Here is a 23,639-nt window from a genome sequence, read left to right as displayed (position 1 = left end):
TCCAGAGTTGAAGACTGGAGTAATCCTGAAGATTTGTCCAGAAATTATGGAAGTCCAGTAAGCGTCTCCTTGTACAGGAAATTTGGAGTCTTTCAGATTTGCTTATTGAACTTCACTCCATTCCAGATCTACTCTACTGAAAAACATTCTCACTGAAGACAAAGTCTGAAGTTTGAAGAAGAAGACTGACATGTGGCGGAGCCCAGTGGCAGACTTACCAGATCAACAACTGGAGTCCTTGTCAGTGTTCTAGACCTTACAAGTCTGAACACTGATTACGAGTGTTTGAACCTAAGTAATTGGCTCAATGATGAATTAGGGTTGTTACACAATCATTACTCTCCTGATATCAGTGCAAACCTAACAAACTCTTGACGAGTTTAAGGTGGAATGATTGAGTAATAAATATGAGATGTATATTGACTGATATGATTGAATCTTATTGTGAGCATTAAATGTGAATTGAATTGAATGTTTAGAAGAATTCTTAAAGAGTATTTATACAAGAGTATTTATACAAGAATATTTAGAAAACTCAAAGGTTTCTTTCTCATATTCTTGTATAGTGTATTCCTGTAGTAATAATAAACAGTATAAGAATAACCTGTGACTATGTGAATTCATATATTGGGCTTTGATGAGTTAAAAGAGTCGGGCTCCCTCGTTCATAAGTTAGTATATATGTATCCTATCCATATATATTTAGATATATCCATATATATTTAGATATATATATGGAGAAGAGATCGACATGGAGAAAGAAGGAAAAAATCTGAGGCATAGCCGACCCTGATAGGATCCGACCCTGCAATCTCACCCGCTTATACATCCAATTCCGACCCTACAGGGGTATAATTGTATACGGCAATTAAGAAAGCAAATCCATCTCTATATTGTCGATCCTAATCCAATCTCGATATATATATCGCGGGTAGGAATCCTGATCCAAAGAAACAATCCTACCCTAATTCCGACCCGGTTGCTTATAGATATCAAGGGGACGTAAAAGCTTGTATGGATCTTATTCTTTTCTTTTTCTAGCCGACCCTAATAGGGTCTGACCCGCTTTTTCACCCGGTTAGACTTATCCGGGTCGGCCAAGAATTGTTTCTATAACCATGTTTCTGATCTGGGTTTTGTTCATCGGTTTAACTATGAACTTTTAATCCTCGGATATCTATACGGGATCAAATCCCCCCAAGTTTAGATATAAAATAAATTAGACAAAGATTTTTTTTTATATGTAAACTTTACTCTTTCTTTTTTCTGTGCAGACTCCATTTCGAAGAAGATAGTTTTGCTTTAAGCAATCCATCTCGAAGGACCTTGATTTTCTTTAAGTAAGTGATGTGCTACTGCATTATCTCAAATCTTCCCTCAGTTTTTCAGATTTCCACTTCGAGGTATTCAAAGATTTGTAATACTACCTTGTTATGTGAAGTGAATATAATTCACTTTGTTGTTCTTATCACATGTGATATGAGTTTTTGCAGTGAATATAATTCACTTTAAAAAAAATAATAAGTATCTTTTTCTTTATTCTTAGAATCAGAGATGTTTGTAAAGTACGTATCACTTGATAAAAGCTGATGTTGAATTGTTATTTATTTTTGTATGGATCTTGTTTCTTTCTGCATACATGATATACATGCGTGTGTATATATAATATACATACCTTGCCAAAATAGTGTGATTGGATGTATTCATGTTAAGTTGGATATTCAAATTCTTGTACTCCCATTGTGTCAAGACATGTAGGCTGTGAATTTGCTTATTGCTTGTCAGTAGCCATGTTTGACTTTATGCCCCTTTTTTTTATATATAATATGATAGTTGCATAAGATAAGTCATGTTTTGATGATATACAAAGGAGTCATATGAATATATATTCTGACTAGCACTTAGTATGCTATACTAGTAATTAGACATATGTCATTTAAAATTATAATGACTTAATGTCTGTTATTATATATGTGTATATATATTTGAACTTCATGAAATAAGTCATTTTCGCGACTCCTCATCTGTTTTTCATGACTGAAAGTATATTTATTTTTATGTGTAATGTTAATTGATAACATATACCTAGATATGGGGTTCCAAAATGGGCATAGACCTTACTTGGTCTTTTCTTTTCTCAGGCTTCCCTTTTGGAATGTTTTTAGGGTACTTTAGAAAATATATTAGACATGTCTGCAGACAATATTGACCCTTTGGATGTGATAGATGATGAAGATATTTCTATTCCTGTAGGGGTTGATGACACAGATTCGTGTCTTGGTTTTTTTGGGTTTGAAAAACTGCTAGAAGATTTTCCATGCCTTGTTAAGTATAATCCTGTTAGGGCCACTTCAGACCAAATAGCCAATAGTCCTCCTCCTGGAAAGGTTGCTTTTTATCAAGCCTACTTAACCGTTTCCAACCTTAGACTTCCTTTGACAGACTTTTATCTAGACGTGTTAGCACATTATAGAATAGGTATTGCTCAGATTCAACCCATTGGTGCTAGCAAGACTTTGCTTTTTGAGATGATTTTAGCAGCTTTAGAGATTCCTCCATCGGTACACCTGTTTAGGAAGGTTTTTAGGTTGGTTACTACCGGAGATTGGTTTACCTTTGCCGTTAGAGAGTTTGGTTCTTTACTAATGACCAATCTCCCCGGCACCATTAAGTTTTGGCGTGTTGATTATTTTTTTGTGGATGCTTCCTTTATTCGCCAAGATAAGATTGCTTTGCTTGAATGGAGGGATACCAAATGTAAGAAAGCCAATCTTAGGATTAATAAAAAAGTTAATGCCTTGCCTGATGAGCACCTAGTCAACAAGGAGGATTGTGAGAGAATAATGGGAGTTTCCGTCCCATATAGGAGTTATGCTAAGCATGAAGCTATTTTGGTTCTTGCCAAGGTTAGCCAAGATTGGGAAGCAGATGCTCCAACCCTAGTTGATGTGTCCACAGAAAAACGTATGGATTTATTATTATTATTATTATTATTATTATTATTATTATTATTATTATTATTATTATTATATATATATACTTGTTAACAATAATTTGCTCTTTATTGTTGCTTTTTTGTTGTTGTTTCTCAGCTATGAGTCTCATGGAGGGCTTGGGCGTGGACATTGAAAAGCTTAAAGCATCTAGCAATCGGAAGCCTACCAAGCCTACTGAGCCCATTGAGCCTTCTGATGATGAGACAGGAGGTTCCCCTATGGAAGTTTCTCAAGACACCTCCCGGGCTAGGAGGTTCTTTTTTTCTCCTGAGCGCCAAAATCTTGGCATTGATGGTTCTCCCCTTCTTTCTTATTCCTCCCATCCTTCAGAAGAGGAATGTGGTAAGAGGATATCTGCCTTACTTGGGAGTGTTCCCTCTCTTTCTCCCATTGGTACTTCTCTTTCTTTACAAATATATATTTAGATATATATATATATATATATATATTTGCATACATGTGCATTTAGTTTACTTAGTTTATTATGTGACTAAACATTTTTCTCTAATTATGCAGCTAAACACTCTTCTCTAGGTCTGTTGCATGGTGCAAAGAGGGTTGGGGAAAATGTTGCTAGCCCCCCCCCCCCTAAACGTTGCATGACTGCTCTTCCACCTACACTTAATCCTTTTGGCAGGTTCACTTCCTCTTCTTTTGGTTCTACTTCTATTGGACTTCTTCCCTTGCTATCCTCCCGGGACAGTTTGGATGAATGCATGGCCACACTTGAGCCTATGAACCGGGAAGGATTCCATTGTTCAGAGTTCCCTACTCTTCAGGGTATTGACGAAGTGTGTGGAATGGGCTTAGGCGTAAAAGCGCTTATAAACTCGGCTATAATGATTCTTCTCGTACCTTCAACTTTCAAGCAAGTTCTTCCCACTCCATGGATGACTTTGATAAGGGGGTGGGAAACGACTATTATATCCCATCCAAGCCTCTTCATCTTAATTCTAATGTGAGAGATCCTGATGTAGCAAGGCAATATGGAGATTCCTTCGTTCCCCCACTCCTTGCAGTAGAAACTAGCTTCCATTCGCTAGAACATTTGGCTAGGGTACGTTGTGTATATATAATTGTTATATATTATTGTTGCTATTATCATTCATTTGGTTAATACTTGTGTGTTTATGCAGATGTATGATGTTGGTACAGCTCTTTCCTTTGCCACTGGATCGCTTATGAGGAGCCGTTTCGAGAGAGAGCTTGATATCATAACTCAGAAAGTTAAGGCTTGGGAGTCCGATTTGGAAGTTGTAAAAGGGGATCGTTCTAAGTCTTTGATAGAGATTGAAAAGGAGAAAGAGGATAAAAAGCGTTTGGAGAATGAAGTTAGTATGCTTAAGGAGAAGTTGGAGGTAAGTGATGTTAGGGGAAGGGAGGTGGAGAGGGTTCTTTGTAACAACCTACTTTTTAATAATATATACGTGCTAGTTAGGTTGTCTATGTTCCCGCAAGCCATAGTTATGCTTGAAGCTAGTAGATAATGCCCTAAATTAGCAATCTAAAGCTATTGTCAGTGATAAGTTCAATCTAATAATATGCCATTGAACAAAAATTTTATTAATAACTAATCAAATTATAAATAATCATATAATCCTCACAAGTTGAGATAACAATTAAAGATCCTTAAAAATGTCCAACAATTTGTACCATCAATCCAACTAATTAATATTTGGCCATAAAAATGCCATGAACAACCTAAAAATATTATAACTTGTAAAGCATATAAAAGTGTTTAAAAATCTATGAGTATCTATATATGCTTAAAATAAATACAAGGATGCAACTAATAAGTCATGTAACAAAATTAAAACACAAAAATGTATACATATACATATACATACACGGCCATATATACATATACAAACACATATACTAGACTAACTAACTAACTTATATGAACAAATAATTGCATAATACACTTATAAAACAAATACCCATTTAACCTATACTTATACTACTATTATATACACACTTTTATAAAAACAAAAATATATAGAAAACCCCTTCATTACCTCATAGTGGCCGGCCCCCCTATACTCCCATACACACTCCACATTTCAAATTTTACCATTATACTTCTCTTGAAACTCACACAAAACACACTCCTCACATTTTACACACACTAGTCATTATTCACTCTCCAAAAAGTCTTCTCCCTCTCTCTTTTTCTCTCTTATTTTCGGTAGGAAAAAGGGCAAGAAAAGCAAGAAAAATCAACTTAAACTCATACTAATAGTAAGGGTATAGATTAGATTGTTAAAGGGTTATATTAAGCTACATATTAAGGGTTGTTTCAAGGCTAGAACAAGGGTTATTTGGAGCTTTTTGGGTCACGAAATTTCTGCACATTTTCCATCTTAAAAAGTGTTCTTCAAGGGTATATATCTTCATCTCTTAACTAGTTTAATCTTGTTTATGTTCATATTAAAAAGGTTTTATAAAAAGATTGTGTTTTCTTTATGTTTTCTTTTAAAAATACACTTGATGAGGGCAAAGTTGATAGGATCTTTCATTCCATGCTCATGCATGTTAAATCCATGAAGAAAGATCCAGGGATTCAACTAGTTAAAGACCCAAAAGTGTAGATATATATTATATAGCTTTTGATATGGTTTTTCTTGTGAATGATGGTAAAAATTGGTAAAAATATGTACTTGATGTTATATTATTAGATCCATGAAAGTTTGTAGCAAAAAGTGTTGATGTGTGTTGATAGTTTGTATAAAAAGATGAACATATTTTATATAATATTTGTACATATATTTCTGGAATATTTCATAAAAATATGTTTTCATGTTGATGGATTTGAGATGGATAAAGATTTATGTTAAAAAGTATTGATTTAAGTGCATGCATGTTAGATTTAAGAAGGTTGGATTGTTGTTTAGATTATGAGATGGTTAGAGACTTGTATTAACTGAAAATATGTTAATCTTGAAGTTAATATTCTGGAAAAATTTATAAAATATCAAAAGTATAAAGCTTGGATCAAAACAAGTTAAAATATGCTTGATATCGTAAACCGAAAGCTTGTAAAAAATGCATTTTGTGCACACACATGCACCATAATATTTTGAGCATGAAATCATGACAAACCTACTGGAAATATGATATACCAAATGTATAAAATGCAAGTCACTTGATGAATGGCAAGAATTAGCTCAAAAATCACCTTTTCGGGTCAATAAATCACTAACCGAAAGCACAAAATTACACATATCACACCACCACCACTATCACGACTTGAACCACCAAAATATGATGAACTTACTGTAGTATTTGAGTTAAGAATGAAAATCCATTTTGAAGTACCTTTATAGCTTAAGAAATGAGGCTAAAATCACTATTTCGGTAAACGATTTTTAATTATAAAGTCCTCAATTTAAGCAAGACACAAGAGAGGTTGAATTGATATGAATTTGTGTTGATTTGAGTTGCCAAAAAGGCCTGGAATTTTCTCACTAAAGCTCTTGTGGTGATTTGTAAGAATTTTTATGATTTAATGAATTAAAATGATAATTAAAAGATATATAAATTAATTAATAAATTATATAAATCATGAATCTGATCAAAACCACTTAACCAATAATAAAAGTGAACAAAACCTACTGGGGAAAAATAATTACAAGCAAGGGAACAAGTACTATACAATTTAAGAGTAAATTATTAAGTAAAAGTTACTAATTAATCATTATTATTAAATAAATAGAAATAATGCACTAATAAATATAAAAATCACAATATTACAAATAAAAAAGGCTTAGAAATCAGTAGATAATCCATCTATAATTATCTATGAATTTTAGAGATAATTTAAGGACTTAAAAATAATTATAAGGAATTATTTAATTAATAAATCAATAAAATAAGTAAATAATTAATTAAATAATATTAAATTAAATAAATAATTATAAATCAGTAAGATATATCAACATTAATATTATAAGAACACAAATGTCAAATATGGTTATTAAACAAAGTATGCAATGGAAAATATGTATAAAACAAAGTTAAACTACCGAAATTCCAATAACCGAACAAAATCGTATGAATGACCTTTACTACCAAATATCTTCCAACCAAATGAGGTGAACAACATAATGTACTTGAATTCCATAATTAAACAACAACCAAAGATGGGCAAGTTTACTAGCATACATCTCATGATCTAGTTTACTAGTCATGCAACACACACTTACGTTGTGCATATTTCGAATACCATGGTTTAGGCTTGCTTGAGGAAAGACACCACTAGCCGAAGATCTCACTTTTGATCAGCTCTCTTTCACTCTCAAATCAAGTGAGTCATAGCCCCCTTTCAAACTATTTTATGTGTTTAACTATCGGGGTGAAAAGCATGATATATAAATGAAATTGCTTTTATATACATATATATGAAATGATTCTTGATAATATGATTATGAAATCAAATTGTTGAGTATGTTCAATGTGATAAATGTTTTATGAGGAGCTTGAGTTCTGTCAACCCGTTTTCTTTCGGTACACTACTATTTACTCCAAAAGTGGAGGCCTGTAGTTAGATAGTTGCGCAACTAGGATTTGTCCACCCACCCAACGTGTAACGGTGGGATGTTTGGTTGCCTTTGTGATGGCCATCATTCTTAGTCCGACCACGCGGTGTTCTAGCTACCTTAAGTTTGAATGGTCGTCTCCATGACACGACCCTATTATTATTAATACGACACTTGATTGACAGCTTGTGCTATGAAATGAATTATATATATATTGATGGACTTGATAAAATGGTAGTAGTAGTGGCTCAAGCATTTACTCATCAAAGTTTACACGAAATATGCCCATGTGGCTAGATGATATTAATATTATTATGTTGGTTATTATAAGTTGAACATGCGTTTAGAAATGATTATTTGAAAGAATACTTGGAAATTTTAAGACTCATTATCCTTGAATATGGTTGGGTTATATATATGCGTTGCTAGTTAAAACCTATGAACTCACTCAACTCTCGTAGTTGACACTTTTTCTTCATGCTTTTCAGGTTTAGAGCAGTAAGTAGCTTCAAGGACTGCTTCTTGGATTCTATGTGTTTGTTTTATGGTTGGACAAGTATTGCAAACATTTAGACGTCATCTTGAACTTGTAATCTTTTGGATTTGAATGTCATTTGAAAACTTGTGTTGATGTTTTACATTTAAATATTTTGTACCATGTCGTTCTGTGGCATCTCGTGTTTCCGCCTTAGTCAGGGTGTTACATTCTTGATGAAGAAAGGGCTAGGGGGAGGAACTTGGAGGAGGATACTGAGAAGGGTGCTCAACTTAGGAGGGATGTCCTTCTAGCCTTTCCTCAGTTGTTTAAGCTTGCTATTAGTCACCCGGATGTTATGAAGATAATTGGTGATTTTAACCAAGCTACATTTGCTGTTGGTAGGCATTCTGTTGCCGTGGATCTTTTAGATAAAGATCCTTCTCTTGATCCTACTACTCTTCCCTTCTATGATGTCTCATCCCTTACCAAGATGGAAGATGCTGAAATTGTTTTTAGACAGAAGTCCTTTCCAATAATTAATGCTATTGGTGAGGATCCTGATGCTTCCTTAGAGGATATAGTGTCTCTCCTTTCACCAGCTTCCCAGGAGATTGTCCCATCAGAGGCTCCACATGCTCCTTCATAGACTTAGTTTTATTTTGCCTGTTTCATTTGTATTTGTACTGCATATTAACTTTTATTGTGTTAGTTTATCTTTGATGTAAGGCTTCTAGCCTATGAACATTTTAATGTGGTCATGTTAGCTTAGTTGTAATTAACTTTGCTCTTTATGATTCATTACTCGTGAGTTTCATTTCCCAATGAGAAATGCTTATCTATTTCACCCCATGAGTGAAATGATGAATACTTTGATACGCCACCCTATGAGTGGAAAATTTTGTAAATTCAAATTTGATAGGAGTGAAGGTGTTAGGATCTTTGTTTTTCCATTACTTCCCTATGAGAAGTCTTATCTTTTCATCCTATGAATGAAAAAGATGAATGTTGTTTTTGTCATGACATAATAATAATATAATCTTTAACAATTTTAAGAAAAATGCTACTTTATTTATAGTCATAAACATGATGAAACATACTGAGGAAACCAACTACATGGAATCTTGTATCACCAATAGGACTTTCTTGATTAGTAGCATTTCCGGGTATTAGAGACCCGTCCTTACAAGTAGCACCTTTTCAGGTTAATAGCATTCCAGGTTATGGGTACGGGATACCCATCAAGCTCTGTTAGGATATATGATCCATCTCCGTTAGCTTCCTTTACCGTGTATGGACCCTCCCATTTTGGGCCTAGCTTCCCAAGGTCTTTCCTTCTGCTTGCTTCAGTTTTTCTCCATACATGGTCTCCCACTTTGAAGGTCATGGGGCGTACTTTTTTATTGTAGTACTTTGCCATTTCCCATTATCACTAACCATCACATGAGGAACTCCGAATCTGCATACTATGTGTTCCCACACAAAATTGATTACCCGTTGCCCTGTAATGGTTGCTGACGGCTTTGCCTCTACCCACTTTGTGAAGTAGTCCACAGCTACTATCAAAAATTTCATGTTACCAATGCCTCGAGGAAATGATCCGACTATGTCGATTCCCCATTTGTAAAATGGCCATGCTGTTGTAACCGGGATAAGATCTCGCCTAGGCCTGTTGGACACAGGTGCATGCATCTGACATGATTGACACTTTTCAATTTCTTCCTTGGCATCTCGATATAAAGATGGCCAGAAGTATCCAAGTCTCATGATCTTGGTCGTAACTGATCCTGGTCCTGAGTGGATACCACATGTTCCACCATGTACTTCTTGGATGAGTTCTTTTGCTTGCAAAGGACCTACACAACGAAGATGGGGACCAAGGAAAGATTTTCTGAACAAAGATCCTTCCATGATCAGATACATTGGTGCTTTCATTCTTATTTTCTTTGCACTTTCTTTATCTTCAGGAAGGGTTCCATCTTTGATGAAATTGTATAGTGGGGTCATCCAACATTCAGCTTCTTCTACTTGAAAAACTTCCTTTTTTGGCACTATGGATTTTTCTTCCAACACCTCCACTAGCACTTCCTTTGTAAGATGGGCAAAGGTTAAAGATGCAAGCTTACTTAAGGCATCAGCCTTCTTGTTTTGGCTCCTGGGAACCTGCTCTATGATGAATTTCTTGAATTCTGAGATGACCTTTCTGGCTTCCTCCAAATAAAGCTGCATGGTTTTTTGATTTGCCTCAAATGCCCCTTTTATCTGATTTGCTACCAGTTGAGAATCAACATAAGTATGAATATTTTCTTCCTTCATTTTTCTAGCTATTTTTAGCCCTGCTAGGAGAGCTTCATATTCAGCTTCATTGTTGGAGGCTAGGAAGTCAAAACGGAGGGCATAGGTGTATTCGTTTTTATCTGGATCAATAAGGATGAGGCCTGCTCTAGATCTTCCAGCACTGGATGCTCCATCAGTAAAAAGAGTCCATGGTGGGCTTTCTTCTTCCTTACTTGCATCTTTTTCTTCACCGTCAACTTCTGCTAAAAAATCTGCCAAAACCTGGCCCTTCTTTGCGTTTCTTGGTTGAAACATTATTTCGTGCTCTCCGATCTCAATTGCCCACTTAGCTAGCCTACCAGACACCTCAGGTTTTGAGAGGACTTGCCTGATGGGCTTATCTGTGAGAACTTGGACAGGATGTCCCTGAAAGTATCTTCTAAGGCGTCTAGCCGAATGGACTAGAGCAAGGGCTAACTTTTCCAAGGCCGGGTAGTTTATCTCGGACCCTTTTAATGCCCGACTAACAAAGTATATGGGCATCTGAGAACTTCTTCTATCTGCTAACAAGACAACATTTACACATTCTTTGGAGGCACCCAAGTAAAGAGTGAGTGTCTCCCCGGGTATTGGAGCAGTAAGTGTTGGTAGGTTAGCCAAAAATTTCTTCATATCCTGGAATGCCTTTTCATCCTCTTCTGTCCAAGAGAAATCCTGCTTCCTTAAGCACCCCTTTAAGGTTTTGAAGAATGGGAGGGATCTATCAGCTGCTTTAGAAAGGAATCGTGCTAAGGAAGCCAACTTCCCATTTAAACTTTGCACTTGTTTCATTGTCCTTGGAGAGGGTATATCTATAACTGCTTGAATCTTCTTAAGGTTGGCTTTTATTCCTCTTGCGGTAACTATGTGTCCCAAGAATTTTCCTTCCTCCATTCCAAAACTACATTTGGAAGGATTTAGCTTCATATTGATGCCCCTCAATGTTTTAAAAGTTTCTTGGATATCAGCTATCATGGCATTCTCTTCATGGCTTTTGAGGACTATGTCATCCACATAGGCTTCAATATTTCTTCCGACCTGATGTTGGAAAGTTCTATCTATGAGTCTTTGGTAAGTTGCTCCTGCATTCTTCAAGCCAAATGGCATTTTTTGGAAACAATAGATGCCCTGGTCCGTGTGGAAGGCAGTCTTGTCTTAATCGTTTTTCTTCATTGAGATCTGGTGGTATCCCTTGTAAGCATCAAGGAAGCACTTTAATATGAACCCATCTAGGGATTCCACCTTCCAACCTATTTCTGGAAGGGGATAATTATCTTTAGGACAAGCATTGTTGATATCTTTAAAATCAACACATAGCCTCCATGAGCCATCTCCCTTCTTGACCATAACTGGGTTTGCTACCCACATCTGGTACTTAACTTCTCTGCATATGCCTGCCTCAACCATCTTGTCTACTTGCTCACAAGCAGACTTGCTTCTGTCCTGAGCCATACCTCTTTTCTTTTGTCTTATAGGGACTATGTTTGGGTTGGCATTTAAGGCGTGCTCTGCAACTTTCTTGGGACACCTGTCATGTCTGATGTCTCCCATGCAAAGATGTCCAGATTTTCTTTCAAGAGGTTGATCAACTTGCATTTTGTCTCTTTGGGATGTTGAGACCCAATGATAACTGGCTGCTCTGGGAATTTTCTATTTATGATTATCTTTTGCTCAGGGCCCTCATTTGCTACTTCAATTGACAAGTCATGTTTCACTTCTTTTGGTTTTTCCTTATTAACTTGTTTGCACTCCCTTGGCCATATCATGCGCCCTTTTATAGTGGCTACCCCAGCTGGAGTGGGGAACTTAACCATCCCATGGATGGTTGACGGTACAGCCCCGAATTTTTGCATGGATGGCCTACCGAGCAACGCATTGTATGGTGAAGGTGCTCTAACAATGGTGAAGTCGATAACTTCAATTCTATGGAGGGGGTATTCACCCATCATTACTTCCATACTTACCTCTCCAATGGGCCAACTAGATTCACAATTGAAACCAACTAGAGGAGCCAAAGGTGGGCGCTTGAGGTCTTTAACTCTTTGAGGGAGTTTATTGAAGCAATGCTCATAGATAATGTCAGCAGATGTCCCATTATCTAAGTATATCTTTCCAACCTCGAAGTTTGCCAAGCGAGCTTGTATGACCACGGGGTCTGAGGATACGGTTTCAACTGGTGGAAAAGAAATTGGAACTACGGCCCAATCTTTTAATACATTTGCTTTTCGCTTTCCTGGATCTCTTCTTTGGTGGACCATACAAACATGTCCTTCTGCAGGGCCTGGATCGTCATTGTTTTCTTTTTTGACTGATGCTTTCTGCCATGCAAAGGTTTTCTTTGCAGGAGTTTTTCTTCCCTGCTTTGCTCCAGGGACAAGATGTTCTAATTTTCCTTCTTCTAAAGCCCTCTTGATTCCTGCTTGGAGTTCTCTGCAATCATTAGTGTCATGTCCATGATCTTCATGAAAGTCATAGTACTTGTTCATGTTTTTCTTTGCAAATCTGAGAGGGGAAGGGGGCTTGAAAGTTGTACCCACACTCTCAGTTTTTAAAATCTCTTTTGGAGATTTTGTTAAGTCTACAAGGTGGACACTTTTTCCGTATGGAATGGGCCTCCTATCTCTTTTGTCATCGAGACGTTCATCTCTTTTTGTATCTCTTCTGTAATCCTCCCTGCGTCCATCTCGCCTAACATCAAAACGAGGCCTTTTGGAGGGTCCTGCCCATGACTTATCCTTCCTTATCATCCCTCTCACTAAAGTAGAGGTTTCTCTAGAGCGGAGATAGTCATATGCTCGATCAATGGCTTCTTTGAAAGTCTTTGGAACCTTTGTTGTTAACTTTTCTTGGAGTCCTCCTGGGTGTAAAGCAAGAGTAAAGCCTGAGATCTGTTGACTCTCTGGCAGGCCAGGTATCCTTTGACATTCTTGAGTGAATCTCAGGATGAAGTCTTTGAGTGGCTCATTCTCCCTTTGTCTTATTAAGTGGGCTTCCAGGTGATTACGTTGGTGCTTCTTTTGTTGGAAGAAATGGGCGACAAATTTTTCTTTCAGATCTTGGAAGTCTTTTATACTTCTTTCAGGTAAACCAGTAAACCAATCCCTAGCATGCCCTTGCAACGTTACAGGGAACAAGTGACAAGCCACAGGGTCTACCCACTTTTCGGTGAGTATTGCTTGGTCATATAATGCTAAGTGGTCTTCTGGATCTCTAGTGCCATCATAAGTTCCCACAACTGGAGGAACTTTTTGACCATCTGGGAATGGATACTCCGCAATCCAATCACAAAACCTTGATTTGACAGCGGATCTTTGAATACCTACAGCTCGTGCCTGCTCCCCTGCTTCTTCACCAGATAATACTTTTAATATCCTCAATAGTTGCCTTGCCAGGTTTGGTGGTGGTGGTGTTGGTTCTGGACGAGGTTGTTGCTTCTTAAGCTGCTCCACCATTAAAGACATTAAAGATTCCACAGCCCCCTTAGGGATAGTTGGAGGAGGGGGTGGAGGTGGAGGTGGAGTTGGTTTGAGTATATTGGTAAGTTGTGATAACCAATCTTGATTGGGTTGTACTTTGGATGGGGAGGTATGTGTTTGGGGAGGTGGTTGGGATGACTCCCCCATAAGCTTTAGCAATTCTACCAAGTGGCTTTCCTGGACTGTAATGGTCCCAGATGAACTAGGGACAGATTGTTCAACTGGGATTACTTGGTCACTTCCAAATGATGATGATGCGTTAGGCAAGGGCGTGACAAGAGGAGAAATTGTCGGAATGACATTTTGAGTCTCATGACTCTAGTTTTTAATGAACTCTTGGGTGTTGGTGACAGAATCACTTATGCCTACCATTGAGGTGGATGGTGAGGGTGATGTTCCCCCTATAGAAAACAATGACCCTATAGTACCTAAGTTTAGGGCGGGTCTTGTAGTAACTACATCCTCAGATGAATATTGGAGTCTAGATCTCACCTCGGATAATTTTTTATCAGAGATTCTCTTTTCACCTTGGTTATGCTTAGTACTTTGTATAGTTATGAGAGGTGAAGGAGTAATGGTGGTATCTTATTGAGATTTTTCCCCATCACTTGCCTTAGCCTCCATAGACCCAGGTGATGTTATTTTTGAGAGTGGAGTTTCTTCCCTGGCTATGCAAGACCAAGAAAAAGGAACAATGAAATGGTGACTTTGATCTTTACAGTAATGGAATCCATTCAATAAACGGGTCCCACGGATGGCGTCAATGTTTGAACCTAAGTAATTGGCATAGTGACGAATTAGGGTTGTTACACAATCATGTATTTAGATATATATATATATATGGAGAAGAGATCGACATGGAGAAGGAAGGAAAAAAGTTGAGCCATAGCCGACCGTGATAGGATCCGACCCTGCAATCTCACCCGCTTATACATCCAATTCCGACCCTACAGGGGTATAATTGTATACGGCAGTTAAGAAAGCAAATCCATCTCTATATTGTCGATCCTAATCCAATCTCTATATATATATCGCGGGTAGGAATCCTGATCCAAAGAAACAATCCTACCCTAATTCTGATCGGTTGCTTATAGATATCAAGGGGACGTAAAAGCTTGTATGGATCTTATTCTTTTCTTTTTCTAGCCGACCCTAATAGGGTCTGACCCGCTTTTTCACCCAGTTAGACTTATCCGGGTTGGCCAAGAATGGTTTCTGTAACCATGTTTCTGATCTGGGTTTTGTTCATCGGTTTAACTATGAACTTTTAATCCTTGGATATCTATACCGGATCAACGAGGAATTGACTTTATGCCTTTAGACGCTTTTACCCGGATATCTCTTTTGTCCCTTGTAAAGGTTTTACATGCGTATAAAGGTGGTTGGCTAAAAGGTGACAAGTCACTATCAATGTGACTTTATCCTTGTACTTTTAGTATTGCATTTAAAGAAAATACCAAAGTTCCTTAAATGCTCCCAACCACATTTGTACGGCAAAATAATCATTGTAGAGATTATTTTGCCTATAAATACCAAGTCATTTTCCATTTGTTGTGCCATAAGTGCAATCTGAGCCTTAAGCTTTTTGTATTTATGCTTATAATTATCTTCAGGCTTGTTATAAGAAGTTGGCGGACCAGATTGTGAGACATAATGACTGGACTTGCACTCTTCCATGAAATGACCTTTTCTGCCACACTTAAAGCATGTCAAATTGGTCTTATCAGTGGAAGAACTGGGTACATTGTGTCCAGTGGGTCTTTTGGCTCTTGCTTTGAAACGGTTAAATGTTTTAGCAATCATGGCCATCAGATCATCACTGTCATCTTCCTCACAATCTGGAGAGATGTTATTAGTAACTCCAGACTCCATAATATCAAACATCATCTTCTTCATTGAGAATACATTCTCTGAAGATAATAAGGCTGCACATGGTGGGCCAGAATGACTGGTCATAGTAGCATGGTCTGATGCATGGTTTAAAGCATCTTTTTCAGCCTCAATTCTTTGAGCTTGGTTTTCTTCAGTAAATCTAAAAGCACCATACAGTGTTGAAAGTGTATGTGTGTGAAGTGTTTTTCCTTGTCTTAAAACCAAAATCATATGACACCATTCAATGGGAAGAATATCACAAAACATTTCCAGAAGTATATCCTTGTCTTTATTGACACCAAGAGCCCTTAACTGGTTTAAGTACCAGTTAATGATTCATTGGGCAAAGCAAAAATTGACTCATACTTCTTATTTAAAAAAACCTTTCTGGTTCTAACATTGTCATCACCTCCTTCATACTGGTTAACTAATTCATCCCATAATACTTTCGCATTGGGATAGAGAATTAGTGTGGGAATAAGAGTTTCTAGAACAGCCCCGAGGATCATGTTTCTGAGAAGTGTATCGTGAGATACAAGTCTCCTCTCTTCTTCAGACCAATGTTCTTCTCTCTTTTCCCTCCCAGTCCTTGAACCACTTGGATCAAGGATTGGATTAATAAGATTTCTGGGAATATAAGGTCCTTCATTTAAATTTTTTAACATATTCCTATCAATACCAGTAACATGAAGTAAAACTCTTGCTTTCCACGTACTAAATTCCTCATCAATCCCACTGAATTTGGGACATGGAGTATTAGAATAATGCACATGCACATGTGGAGAAACAAGAGGAGGATGAGGTGGTGGATTATTGTTAACATTACGAGGTGAAACAGGAGGGTCAACATTATCATTAGTTTCATTAGAGTCAGATCCAACACCTTGTGTATTTTCCAAGATTGCCATCAGCTAATAGCAGATCTAGCAATTATTTTAGCGACCTGCTCTGATACCAATTGTGAAGTCCCTCACCGATGGTTTAACCCACGAGTGTAAAATACAACAAGTTAAGTATGCACTAGATGAGGACTAGTATTTACGTAAATATAAATGCAAGAATATAAATAAGTAAATACAAGACTTAAGCAATGAATAAGCAAGTTAAATAAAGGTGGAACACGAAAGTAATTTTTAATGTGTATTTTATTTATTGATGTATAAACAAAATACAAGGTTGTTGCGGAACCTAGATAATACCAAAGTAAGAATCTAAACAACCTTATGAATTACAAGTGATCTATACTTGCTAAATAATCTCCTTGATCGAAATACTTAAAGTTGTGAAGTATAACTGTTTAGATCGAGAGTATTTAGGCAAGTTCACCAAATTGCAAAAGTAATTTGAAAGAGGAAAATGACTTGGTATTTATAGGCAAAATAATTTCTACAGTGATTATTTTGCCGTACAAATGTGGTTAGGAGTATTTAAGGAACTTTGGTATTTTCTTTAAATGCAATATTAAAAGTACAAGGATAAAATCACATTGATAGTGACTTGTCACCTTTTAGCCAACCACCTTTACACGCGTGTAAAACCTTTACAAGGGACAAAAGAGATATACGGGTAAAAGTGTGTAAAAACATAAAGTCAATTCCTCGTAATCAGTGTTCAGACTTGTAAGGTCTAGAACACTGACAAAGACTCCAGTTGTTGATCTGGTAAGTCTACCAGTGGCCTCCGCCACATGTCAGTCTTCTTCTTCAAACTTCAAACTTTCTCTTCAGTGAGAATGTTCTTCAGTAGAGTAGATCTGGACTGGAGTGAACTTCAATAACCAAATCTGAAAGACTCCAGATTTCCTGTACAAGTAGACGCTTACTGGACTTCCATAATTTTTGGACAAATCTTCAGGATTACTCCAGTCTTCAAGTCTGGAGCTAGTCCAGTAAAAACTGGACCTAACAGTATATCCAGCACTTCATTAAGTACACCAATAATCCTCTGGTCATGATTGATTTTCTTGTATTGCTCTAGTGTGATGCCCAACAAACCAGCATCACTTGCATCTAAGGCACCCAAGTCAGAAATCTGGGCCCTTGCTAGTCTTTGATTTTGTTTTTCAATTTTCCTTTGTTCTTTAAATTGCTCGCCCACCCTTGCCAGTCTTTTACTCTCAGAAGTAGACACTTGTGGCAATTTATCAACATTGTCAGTTTCAAACATACCTTCAGTACCAGTTGGTTTGGCAGATTCATCAGTTGCCTGCCCTTTGCCCTTATCAATATTCCCCCTGGGATCAGCCACATCATTAAACTGCTCAATAACTTGCTTACTGGCATCAGTACCAGCAGCCTCCACATTCTCACCAGCCACACTAGTTTGCACTTGGCCAAATGCGCTTTCAGGGATGACTGTTCTAGGTGCAACGACCAGACTTCTTTCCCCCTTGCTAGCATCTAGACCTTTCCGGATTGCATCCCAGTCAGATTGGTTGGATGGCAATCGGTCTAGAGGTTGCCACGATTGATGGTCCTTGCACTCCTTGAAAATTGAGCACATCATCCTAAAAAATCTCCACAGATGATTCACCTCTTGAGACTGGGCCAAGACATTGTCACTAGTTTGGACTTTCCCATCCTTTAATTCTTTCAACAACTTGAGGTCATCTGGGAGAGGCCAGCAGACACCATTTCCTTAACAATCTCCTTTTCTTTTTCTTTGCCCACTTCAGTTGTCAGCTTAGCAAAGGCAGTTGAATGTTCAGATACCTTAGTGGCCAGAGTGTCCAGAATACTTCTCAACTGGGTGATCTCGGCAGTTGTTGGGGACAGATCAACCTAAGGAGAAGCAATCTTGGTGATCTTAGACATCACCTTTTTAACCAATTCCTCTTCTCTAGCAACAAAAGTTTCTTCAATTTTCTGACCAACTGAAGTAGATAACTGTTGTCCAAGCTCATCTACATTGAGACCAGGTTTCTCAACCAATTCTTTAACCTGTCTTTCTAACTACTTCAGTTCTGCTTCTGATGATCTGACAGTGGTGCCCAGCAGATTGGAGATAGAAGATGTAACCTTTGATTGAGTTAGGTCAAAGGCTTCCTTCAGAGTTGTTGCCAAATTATTGCAGCCAGTGACCTACTCATTGAGCTTCTTCACCACTAAGTCCTCATTTATTGTGAATTTATTGATGCTTAGATCAACCACTTTGACATTAGTCATGTGTTCCTTGTGGTATTTAGACAGGGACTTAGTATTTTTGTCAATTGTCTTTTGAACACCATCCACCCTATCAATAAGGTTTTTGATGTCGGCAGTAAAGAAGACAAATTGACTGTCCAGTGACGGCGGAGAAGGTGTCACTGGACCAATAGTAAGGGCAACTGTAGTAACTAGTGGAGGTAATTGAATGAATACCTCATCACCAGACTGGCCAGTTGCAAAAGAAAAAGAAGAAGGAGCAAATGAAATATTTTGTTCAGCAGGCTGAGTATGCTCAGGTGTGCTGAACGGTGGTGGCGGCATGTGTCTATATCTAGACATGAATGGAGTTAATAAAGTATTTGGTGCAAAAGTGGGATTTACTATAAGGGTGGGTGAAACTGAAACTGGAACATCTGAAAGACTGAACTGAGAAAAAGGGACTTGATCTTGTACATAGGCATCAAGATTCTCAGTGTCAGAAGCAGTTTCCTCAGAATCCGAAGACTCTATTGGAATATCACAATCATTAACATTCATTTCCAGATCCATGAATGTAATCGATGGCTGAGCAGTGGGCTCAGACTCCTGATGTACTTGGTCATCAGTTGGCGGATCATCAACTACTAAAGCAGTTTCACCTGGAATAGAGGTCACTATTGCCTCAGTTATAGTTGCTCTATCCACAACCATAACATCACTAGCCGTAGAGTTTGGGATCTCGACCTCTGGTGGTGACTCACCAAAAGTTTCGTCAATCCGTGCAAGAGTGTCAGAAATTTGGCTATTTACCTGTTGTGCTGACCCGGACTCTACTATAGGTTGGGTTGACCCAATAATATCTTCACCAGTTCCTCCTACAGAAATTTTGGAAGTGGTTGCCTACGGTGTTCCCATTTAACTATCTCTAGTTACCTGTTGGGAGGCAACTGGATGGCTGGCTGGGTTTGTTTGATTAGTGGCTCGTACTGATCTTGACCGTCGCTGGGTGTTGCGAGCCCTTTGGGGAACTGGGACACCTGTTGGGAGGTCCCCAGTTTGTGAAATGGAAACTGTTTGACTGGAACTGGCGGGGTTAGACTGTTGTTCAGGCTCAACAACTGTCACAATGCCAAAGAACGAACCAGTGGGTCCCTCATTGTTTTGAGGCCCGCCCAGTTGTCTTTTTGAGCCACCTATTAAATGGTGTGTCAGTTTTAGCGAATGCCAGTCGCATTCTTTCAAGAATGGGAACCTCAGTGTCTAAAGAGACAAGAGTGTCTAAATTCCTTAACATTTCAGGGAGAGAGAAATCTGAGTTTGTATTTTTATATGCATCTCTCCCCAAAATAAGTTTGAAACACAGAGAGAGGTACCTGGAGAATGGTATGCAAAGTGCCCTGGTGCATGTCAGCTTTTTGACTAGACTTCTGAACAAGATGTCAGCAAAGTCCACCCTCAGTCCATTCCACAGGCAGTAAGCCATCTCTGCTTGTGCGGAGTTAATCTGGTCAAGACCACCAGAACTCCCACCCATACTCTCCACCAGATGGACCATGAAGTACTTCCAGGATGGAGTAAGTCCCTTCATGGTCATGGCTCCCTTTGTCTTCAGGACGCCTTTATGCAAACACTCTGTATGCCCCATTTCATAGAACGTCTGGCAAAAATTGATATTCTGGTGAGGGATGACTACGAAAGACTCTGCACGTCTTAAGTAGTTGAGGTTTAGGGCATTCCTGAGAGTTTCTGCAGTTAAGGTACATTGAATAGTGCCATTTTTTAGTGTAAACGTGATGGCAAAATTATCTTCACTATTTGCGACAGTGTACCAAAACTCACAAAGATAATCATGGTACATCTTTGTGGGGTGTGCAAAAATTTGTGGGCCAATAGGACTATCCTCAAAAAATTGATGGATACGCCCAATGAGAGTATCAGACCCTTGGGTTCCTTGTTAGGTCGAAAATCGACCAAGTATAATTTGTTCAGAAATATTGAAGTTCATAGAAAATACTTGTACAGAAATTCTGAGACATCCCTCAGATGTAGTTCTCTGAAGCTTCACCTCAGATCAAGACAACTTATCTGAAGACATTCATTCTGAAGTCGAAGACTGAAGACTGAAGAAGGGAAACTTTTGAAGAGCAGAACTCTGAGAAGATTCCACTTGATTGAAGATCTGAAGGCCCTCAGTGAAAAAGTATTTACAACACTTTTTCACTGATTACGAGGAAGTCTTCTTGCATGCCTTAAACTACCTTTACCGGATTAAAAACTTTATACCTGGGATTGGGATAGTTTTTGCAAAAGGTTGGGAATAAAGTATGTTATAGATTTGTCCTACAAATCCATACTTTACCTTAAACAAACATGTTATGGATTTGTCCTACAAATCCATAAATGCACCCAACCATATTTGTACGGCAATTGCCATGTCATCAAGACATGTTTGCCTATAAATATAAGACTTCTCACACTTGCAAAATTGCTTGGAACTTTGGCATTGCAACGTGTGATATATACTCTAAGTATTCTTACGAGTATTTCCTTGTTGTTTAGATCATTTGTATTTCTAGGTTGTTTAGATATTTTCACAAGTGTGATTATCTTTGTTCCGCAACAACCTTTGTATTTTGTTTATAGCAATAAATAAAATACTTGGAAAAATACATATTGACTCTTTGCCATAATACTTGATTATACATAGTATTTATATAGTTTCAAGTACTTGTTTTTATTTGTTCATATCCATATCTGGATCGTAACATGGAAAGCATGCATGCTCAAGTATATCGCTGGGGTTGAAAGACACTTGACCTCCATTCTCTTAGAAGGGCCTTATGTACCCATGAATGCCTCGACTGTTGTTTTTAACCAAGATGGGACCCCTAGAATGACACCCAAAGAGAAAGACCACTGGTCAGAAGAAGACCATAGATTGGCTGACCTTGACTCAAAACATCAAAATATGATTCTCTTTGCTGTCCCATAAAGTCTAAAACTCACTCTTGTTTTACTTCACCGTACCTTCTTTTAACGTGAATGCTATCGACTTCTCATCCTTGGCAACTTCTGCAATATACCAAAATTCTAACAAATATCGATGATATAACTGCTCTGGATCAGCAGTTAGGGCGTAGGAGATGGGGCAGCGTTGAAGGAACGCGTTTATCCTGCCCATTAACCCTTCAGATTTGGCATTTAAGGCTGCCTTATAGTTGTTCATGTTGAACCGGATAGTTTTGGATTCGAAATCCTTTGGCCATTGAGAACTGGGTTTTACTGCAGATTTGGGTGGTGAGTATTCAAAAGCAATAAGGGTTTTGGGTTCTTTGACAGTCGATGATGTAGCCATTGAATATAAGATAGAATGAAAGAAAGAAGGGAGATGAAAATGTGTTAAGGAAAATTAGGGTTTGAAGTTATGAAAGAAAATGAAATGAATGTTGAATGTTTGAGAGAATGAGAGAGAGAGAGATATGATTAGGAGTAAATGAAAAATGAAATAAATGATGGAATGATCTTGGAAAAAGGTTTTTATATTTTCAAAGGAATACAAAAGGATTTTCCGCTGAAAATATATAAAAAAGATTTTGAAATTCAAACCCAATAAAATATAATAATATTTTATTGAAAGTAATTTTGATCGGGTTTGAAGTCCGAAATAATTCTTGGTGACACGTCCGCATTTAATGCAACAACGGCCATGACCCCACTTTTTCGAGAGAAATTCAACCATTTTTAATGCAAAAGCAATGATCATTTTTCTTTACGGCGCAAGTGGTATGACACGTCAGCAAAAAGGTATCCCGGAACAGTAAAAATCACATGTCCACTTGCTAGCTAGGTATCCATTGTATAATAAAAGGTTTAGATGAACTTCAGATTAAATAATTTAAAGTTCTGAGAAAGGTTAAGGAAGTGCAATCTGAACCTTCTCATATTCTAAAAACTCTGAAGTCCTTCAGTTTCTGAATCATTTCAGACAAAATATTTTTTGAGGCAAAAATTCCCCCTCATAAAACAATTTCTTTTCTTGTAAAAACATTTTTTTGTCTATTCCCCCTGAATTGCTACACATCTCATCAGCATTCCCAACTCGCTGATGAGATGTTTAAAAGTTTTGACATCTAAAGGTTTTGTAAACACATCAGTTAGTTGTTTGTTAGTGGGAATGAAATGACTTTCAATATCACCTTCTAAAATATGATCACGAATAAAATGGTACCTGAGATCAATATGCTTGGTTTTAGAGTACATGATAGGATTGTGAGAGATTGCGATGGCACTTGTGTTATCACAGATTATTAGCGTTCTTGTGTACTTGACACCATAATCAGTTAGTTGGTTCTTCATCCATAGGATCTGAGCACAACAACTTGCTGCAGAAATGTACTCAGCCTCAGCAGTGGATAATGAAACTGCAGTCTGTTTCTTGCTCGTCCAACTAACCAATTTGCCACCAAGGAAATGACAACCACCTGTGGTACTTTTCCTATCTATCTTGCAACCTGCATGATCAGAATCTGAATAGCCCATGAGATCTAGACTTGAGCCTTTGGGATACCAAAGACCTAGTCTGGGGACACCTTTTAGGTATCGAAAAATTCTTTTTACTGCATTCTGGTGTTCTTCTCTGGGATCAGATTGAAATCGTGCACAAAGACATGTTGTAAACATTATGTCTGATCTAGTTGCAGTTAAGTACATTAAAGATCCCACCATGCCACGATATTTTGTGGGATCGACAGGTTTTCCATTAGGATCTGAGTCCAAAGTTAATGGGGCAGAAATTGGAGTATCTTTAGAGGAGACAGAATCAAATTGATATTTCTTTAAAA

General features: G+C 37.8%; 1 protein-coding gene across 1 annotated transcript; it reads right to left on the bottom strand.

Annotated features, from left to right (window-relative positions):
* Window positions 1-9,392: 9,392 nt before the first annotated feature.
* LOC122610294 lies at window positions 9,393-11,432 on the bottom strand. The gene has a single exon (XM_043783290.1). It carries the CDS (start codon window positions 11,430-11,432, stop codon window positions 9,393-9,395), a length of 2,040 nt encoding a protein of 679 aa, XP_043639225.1.
* Between the last annotated feature and the right edge of the window lie 12,207 nt (window positions 11,433-23,639).

This window comes from Erigeron canadensis, chromosome 8, assembly GCF_010389155.1.
Source record: "Erigeron canadensis isolate Cc75 chromosome 8, C_canadensis_v1, whole genome shotgun sequence".
NCBI lineage: Eukaryota > Viridiplantae > Streptophyta > Magnoliopsida > Asterales > Asteraceae > Erigeron > Erigeron canadensis.
Note: the sequence above shows the minus strand (reverse complement) of the source record. Positions and strands in the feature narration are given on the sequence as shown.

Coding starts and splice junctions, on each gene's coding strand:
- LOC122610294 (XM_043783290.1), bottom strand. CDS start 11,432: ATGCCATTTGGCTTGAAGAATGCAGGAGCAACTTACCAAAGACTCATA.